This window comes from Electrophorus electricus, chromosome 6, assembly GCF_013358815.1.
Source record: "Electrophorus electricus isolate fEleEle1 chromosome 6, fEleEle1.pri, whole genome shotgun sequence".
NCBI classification, from domain to species: domain Eukaryota; kingdom Metazoa; phylum Chordata; class Actinopteri; order Gymnotiformes; family Gymnotidae; genus Electrophorus; species Electrophorus electricus.
The window spans coordinates 7518299-7525647 of NC_049540.1; the positions used below are offsets into that span (position 1 = coordinate 7518299).

Consider the following 7349-nt stretch of genomic DNA (forward strand, 5'->3'; position numbering starts at 1 on the left):
TCCACAGAAACTAACAGACCAGCTACCCAAACACACAAACTTTGGTGGCTTCAAAGAAATCCACAAATTGTAGCACACGTTGCTAAGTATCTTTGGCTGTTCACATAACCGACCTGAAGTGACTCAAATCCAATTTTTTGGCTTAATATGACAGATCTGATTTTTAAGGGCTGTGTGAACACACAAATCTGATTTTTTCAGATCAAATTTACATTACTCTTGTCTTTTAATCACCTTCTCAACCTGATCGTGTACAGCTGGCATACTGTTTCCTGTCCTCTAGAGCAAAATGTGAATTATATATTTGCTACTAGTCCCTTTTGCCAGCTTTACAACCTTTAACTGTCTCACAAATATGATGTTTGTGTTGTCAGTGATGCAGGTGAAGGATGTAAAAATGTATCAAGATGCACGTGTGCCATTTCAGAAAGCAGATTCACATTACAAACAGTAATAGGCCACTTGCAATTAATGTATATAACAAAGATAGGCAAATCCGAGCTGAGTAAAAAATGGGAATCAACAAAGAGGCTTGTGATGTGAATGTAGCCTGTATTCTCTTGCAGTATTATTAAGTTAGAACTTTGATAAGGCAGCATTAAGAACTTTAATATTTACAGTAAATAAATGTATTAACAGTTAAAGTGGGAAAGAGTGAGTAGGATGTTTGTTTTTTTTTCTCTTTTGAGGCTGACATTTGGCCCCTGTGTATGTTCTCAGCAATTGCGGGAGGACAGAGTATCTCTAATGGAGAGGAGAGACTCCTTCAAAAAGATCACGCAGAAAATGAACCAGGAGTACGAGTCTCTGGCAGCACAGTTACAGGAGAATGAGACTCGCACACAGGTCCCACACACACGCGCACACTCACATGCACACACCTGCACACACATGCAGAAACACAGGTTGGTTAGGCAGTCCTACACAGTACAACCAGCTGGTTATATCATATGTTATACAGCTAAATGTTGTGATTTGTGAGAGTCCAATAACAACTCACAAACACAGGCGTGTTAGCCAGCCTTCACAGGCAGCATCCTGAGTGTTTCAGCCCTGATCCAGGAGCTTCTCTCATGACCCTGTGTGAGAATATTAATATCTGAAAGATCATGTATACAAATATTTCTCATGTCTGTTTCCGCTAATTTCTATGTGCTGGCAACCCAAAGCCCAGACTCAGCACCCACCACCAAGCCTCTTTATTGTGTCCCATCAGCAGCCTGTGTATGGGTGGCGCCTCATTTCCTGAGCCCTGTGGCCTTATATAGGCTAAAGGTCTGGGCCTGCAGTGTCCAAAAAGTGTCGGCAACTCATCCCTGGGTCTATCTATAGAGGAAATGGTTCTGTTCAGCAAGCACATTTGCACGGTTTCTCTGTTGTGAGAGGGAGAGATGGTAAGAAAGAAACACAGAGTCAGTGAGCGAGAAAAGAGAGAGAGAAGGAGAAACGTGACCTTAGATACTCCACACACCTCCCCTTAAGTTGGCTGAGCTGGGATATTTCACATGCCCACTTAAGCAATCTGTCGCTACACTCCATGATGCTGGCCCCATTAAACATGTCTTCTGTAACCACTCAGCCTGACAGGCCAGTGTAGATGTGTTGAAGTCAAGGGGCTGCTGCCTTCCCTTCAATAGAGTTCAGACCTCTCAACCTGCACTCTCAAAATGTGCTTTCACTGTGGTACCTCACGCTCCAATTTGGAAAGAACATGTATAACACAACAAGGAGCTGGATGGTAACACTGCATTTGCTCTGCAGCTGAGAAACCTGGAGAGGAAGTGGCAGCACCATGAACAGAACAACTTCGTTATGAAAGAGTGTATCCTTTTACATAGCTCACCCAGGCACCTGGGAGTTGATGAAAACCTCTGGCATTCATGTGTAATTTTTCAAAATGTTTCTACAGTTAACTTTCCTCTTGGTTTCTGTTGAAGATTAGTATTATATTGTCAGTTTACATTTTTCAAACAAGGCCTTTAAAAAACACCAGCATCTTAGTGAGGTGTGAAAGTAAGAGTGTAATGGAATTTTAATTAAAAAAAAGCCAAATTTGGTCAGGTGGATTCAATCAGCAGCACGCCATTCTTCCCTAACTCCTCCTCCCCCACCAGTCATCACCTCAAAGGGCATGGAGAGTGACTACCGGCCTGTGATGAAGACCGTCACCAAGCAGCTGGCCGACTACAATAAGGTCCTCATTGATGGCCTGCAGGGCACCAGAAACTGAGCCCTGCTTCCTGTCTACCGCAGGTCGCCATTAGGGCTCTGTGACTCTGTCTCTGACTCACTTCCTCTGGGAATGCTTTCCTACTCAACATTCCAGAGGCATGTTACACGTGCCACTGAGATTATGGCGGGACCCCGAGGGGAAAGAACACACCATTACTCTGGGCTCAAAATGCAAGTTTATCTGTGACAGATCTATAATTAACAGTTCTACCTAGGCTTTTAAATGTATGGATGTATGTCAACTGTATGAAAATCCTATTTATATAATAATATTTTGAGTAATAAATGTAATAATCATTTGACAGATTATGTATTTTGTCCTGTTGCTCATCTAAATATGGTACTGATTAGACTGATTAGACTTAGATTAGAATTTTAAATGAACCTAGTACTTATCCTATAAAAGCTGGATTTGTCATCCAGCTTTGCTACTCATGAGGATCTGGGCCATAATGCTACATGTGGAGATCAGATGCAGGATGGACACTCATACAGCATGTCCATGTGGTTCCAGTGTGTTGTCCAGGAGAACCAGATTGATGTTGACAGTAGACTACAGATGTTGAGAGGAGCAGGCCAACTCCGACAAGTGAAGAGACAGGTGTCAAATAACAGTGACTTGTGGAGACTGATTTTAAAAATTGGGTATTTATTTACATTCTGTTTTCTAAATGTATGTATCAGCCAACTAAAGGGTGTTTTCTTTTCTTTGTCCAAATGGAACAGATACAGATATGAGCTGCTGAGACTGTACCCATCCAAACATTCCACATACATTAGTACATTTGACAAGTTTCAACTGGAGCTATAAATGCATGTTAAAATAAACTGTGGTGGGTTTTGAAATTATATATGGTAGTCTTCAACAGATGTTTGTTTTTTTGCTGATTCTTTCGCTTGAATTATTTCACAAATTCCAAATTAAACATTCCAGTTTTTGCAATATACTTTGTTATGAATGACTGGATGACGGAGCCTGTCATCACTTTTTTGGGGAAATTAAGATATGGTAGGAAAATTCCAGGTGCAGGTCGGCCTTGTGGGCCCGGGCATTAAGGGGTTAATAGCAAGACAGAAGCGTGGAGGCCGATAACAATATTTTCATAATGTTATTGGTTTCCGTTTTGAGAAGTGGGTTGCCCAGTGGTAACCTCAGATCCTCATCCTCTTGCATGCTATTTTTTTTTGCCCTGTGTGTGTGTGCGTGTACATGCTTGCCCCATTGAGCAGTAGCAAGTCAGCAGCCGGGGGTGGAAGGTGTGTGTGAGCGGGAGGGCATGGGTGCACAGGGGTTGTGGATGGGGGAGGGCTGGGATAGGGGGAGGGGGATCTGTAATTGCCACCACTGCAGTCTGTTTCACAGGGAAATCTAGCTACATACATTACGGTTTTTGTGTGTATGTTGTGACAGCAATTATACAGCTGCAGTTGATGTCGCAGTTCTTGTTAACTGCCAGATTTAGCCATTAGAGGCATCCGCAGTCCTGTCTAATCTCATAGCCTCCATCCAAACTTTTGTCTAAATCTTCTGCCTCCAAATGCAAATTTTTTCATTTATCATAACTTTCTGTGCACATGCAAAATAATTGACAGGCAGGGAGGATTGCCTCCTTGAAGAGAAAGGTCTTGATTGATTAATAAAAGAAGAAACCATACTGAATTGTTTAGTTGTTAATTACAGGGCCCAGGACAGTCTCAATGGTGTCTTTTTCTTACAGTACAATTATTTGTTATAGCTATCAGGATTTACCTACAATTTGATTGAGGTGTTCTTAAAAAAAGCTTACTGCAGCTTTAAAGTATGTGTGACAAATAAATGTTTCTTGATTGATGATTGAGTCAGTTAAAGGGAGATGTTTGTGTATAGGTCAAAAACAACAATAGTAAAAACATCTAGTGTATGTGGTCTGCCACTAAAGTAATTTAGCGTGAACTGAGAAGCACATGGGGGTGGGAGGTACACAGAGTTCAGGTCTGTCCAGCTGTGTCCCAGGGGACTTCTGCTGTAAGGGACAGCCTGCTGTGAAGCTCTATGTCAGAGTGTTGGCCAACTCTGTCTGCCCCTACACCATGGACTTCCTCAAGGAAAAACACATAGCAAATGACCCTTCAGCTCCGCAAGCTTGCAATCCATCAATCTGCGGTGTAAGCCTGTATTTTAGTCCTTTCCTAACAAAGCTCTTTCAAAAATGGCAATGACGTATGGTGACCCTGGGAATGGCTAGGAATAAGAAATACTGCAAATGTATTATAGTAATGGGATTGTTTTCAAAGAAGCCTCACAATATGCAGTTTCTCAAGAGTTTCTGCGTTGTGACTACTCTGGTCCCAGTGTGTGTTCTAGTCCATTAAGAAGCTGGAATGTGCCAATGGCAATGACACACTCTCACACACAAACATTTACTGTTACACACATTATTTATTAAATAACAACAGATTTTGAGGCAAGGGCCAGAGAGGTTTGTAGCAGCAGAGAAAGGTGTAGTTTTAGTGCCCTGTAAGTGCTACTCACCTGTATTACCTACATCTCAGGCAGGTACAGGAAAAGAAAGATGATATAATCCACACCAATGCAAAGGGAGACTGTACACACACACACCTAAAAGTTTATTTTAACACAAACCTACACAAACAGCTAAGTTGCAAACAGATAAAAATGTTTTTTGCACATATACACATGCACACGCACACACACACACACACACACACACACAGTGTGTGAACTTTCACCTTGTACTCTCTCTGCCACACACATGGTTTTCCCAAAATCCCCTTCCTTGTGGTCATTGTGAAATAGGGCTTGTCTTGCAATGGGCGTGTCCTCTGCAGCTCTGCTTCTCTGTGTGCTGTGCCGCCCTGCCCTCTTGGCTCAGCGGCTGGCGGGTGTCCTGCTCTGGCTGGGAGGAACTCCACCCTGCTCGCCTCTATGCGGCCACTGACTGACTTACCGCTCCCTCGACTCAACCCGCCACACAGAGGAGGCCTTGACCGCCAAACCACAGGGAAGACTCCTCTCACTGCGATCTATGATTGTGTCCAGCTCTCCTGTTGGTCCCCCCACCCTTTTACATGTGCTGGCTGTCAAGTCATTTGCTGATTCTGCTGCTGTTGAAAGCCATTTCGAAATTCAAGTGCACTTTGGATTATTGTAGAGGACAATAGCCAACTTTCTGTCAGAGAGTAGGAATGGCTAGTTCGAAATGGTTAGCCCAAATTGGATAGTTCACTATGCTCATTCTGAGAGCAGGGGCCATTTTCCCGGCACTGGTCAGCTTGTCATTAAGAGACATTCATACTACAATGGAACTGGTGCAGCACGCGTGTCTGGGCAGAGAGCTTTATGTTGGCTCTCGTGACAAAGGCAGAGGGCAGTGTGTAATGCTGTTTCCACAGCTGCTGTAGTAACTGGCAATTTCAATGTAACCGTCATCTCTCTGGCCCTTTCACTCTGTCTCTCACACTTGTTTTCCTATGTGTTACACACACACACAAGCATACATTCATTCTTGCTCTCTCTCACACACACACACACACACAAAGGAAGAAACACAGACCTCTGTCCAAACATCAGTTCCTTAGACCTGTTCCTTTCACGAGTCAAAGGTCCGTGAGAATATTTTTCCAACCATGCCAAGAGGAGCTCTGCAGCTGAAAATGAGGGTAAATACAACTGATGGTTCTCACTGCAGATCCACTCTAGCAAAACACACATAAAACTAGCAAAACACACACTAAAGCTGTCCCTCACTGGAGCTGCCGCTCACTGGAGCTGTCCCCTCACTAAAGCTGTCCCTCACTGGAGCTGCCGCTCACTGGAGCTTTCCCTCACTGGAGCTGCCTCTTGCATTATCTCTGTTGTAGTATGCAGTTACTGTGAGTTGGTTTTGGAGTACAGAAGGTGTTAGTATAAGATGATTTTGGAGCTCAGCAGGGGTGAGTGGGAGTTTGTATTAGAACTAAGTATGGATGTTGGGGAGAGGGTGCGGTATTTTTTGAGCTGAACAGGAATTAGTGTAATTTGATTTTGGGACTCAGTACGTGTGTAGGGATGAATGTGAGCTTGTTTTGGAGTTCATTAGGGGTGTAGTGATGAGTGTGAGGTGGAGTTGGAGCTGGGTAGGTGTGTAGGGATGAGTTTGAACAGTTTTGAAGTTCAGTAGAGATGTATGTGAGCTGGGTTTGGAGATCAGAAGGGTGTAGGGATGAGTGCAGGCTGAATTTGGAGTTTAGTAGGGGTGTAGGGATGAGTGTGAGTTGGATTTGAAGATCAGTATGGGGGCATTGTAAGTGTTAGCTGACTCCATTATGCCCCCTAGCAATGGGCTTCCTCCTCTTGTCTGTACCCTCTAGTCCCTAATGGGATATCTGTGAAATATTTGGGAAGGAAAGGAGTTTCTCAGTTTCTCTCTCTCTCTCTCTCTCTCTCTCTCTCTCTCTCTCTCTCTCTCTCTCTCTCTCTCTCTCTCTCTCTCACATTCTCACCAGGAAAGTAGCAGCGTAACTTATCCCCCCTCCCCCCGTGTCTTTCATCAGTGTAGCTTGCTTAAAGCACCGTGGACTTAAGCCTCTAGTCTCTTCCACTAGGTCAGATCTATGAAAGCTATTCATGCTCAATGATGTTTAATAACAGCTAAACAAGAATACAGTCATGTAAAAATGGCCAGATAACCCAGGTCAGAAAAAAGCATATGCAGTCAGCATATCTACCTGATCCTGTAGCAAACAGTCTAAACTCACACAAACATGAAGGGCACAGGAGCAGCACCGACAGACCCGCTGTGTGTGTGTGTGTGTGTGTGTGAGTGTGAGTGTGAGTGAATATGTGAGTGTGTGTGTGTGTTGTCTGGAAAACTGCTAGTAGTTCAGATTCATATGACTTCTGAAATTAAACATTGAATGTGGAAATATGCACAGAGAGAACTCTGTTGAAAAAAAGAGAACAAGGATGAAATAAAGCAAGAGAATTTTTCACATAGAAATGAAATGTTGGCAATGTCAGATTGAAGTGTGATGACTTGAAACTGTTTATGGGTATGAATCACTGGTTTTGTAAGAACTCTCTATTTGATCTATATCATACCCTTATACAGCTAATATTCCCTCTCTCTCCATCTCTC

General features: G+C 43.3%; 1 protein-coding gene across 4 annotated transcripts in view; it reads left to right on the forward strand.

Annotated features, from left to right (window-relative positions):
* ift74 (intraflagellar transport 74) overlaps positions 1 to 3102 on the forward strand; it is a 17940-nt gene extending 14838 nt beyond the window's left edge. For all 4 annotated transcript variants that reach the window (XM_035527608.1, XM_027018833.2, XM_027018835.2 and 1 more), the window contains exons 18-20: positions 721 to 846; positions 1762 to 1822; positions 2115 to 3102. In XM_035527608.1, the coding sequence (XP_035383501.1) occupies positions 721 to 846; positions 1762 to 1822; positions 2115 to 2230 (303 nt within the window). In that variant the 3' untranslated portion in view covers positions 2231 to 3102. The remainder of the gene's footprint in view (positions 1 to 720; positions 847 to 1761; positions 1823 to 2114) is intronic.
* The last annotated feature ends 4247 nt before the right edge of the window (positions 3103 to 7349 follow it).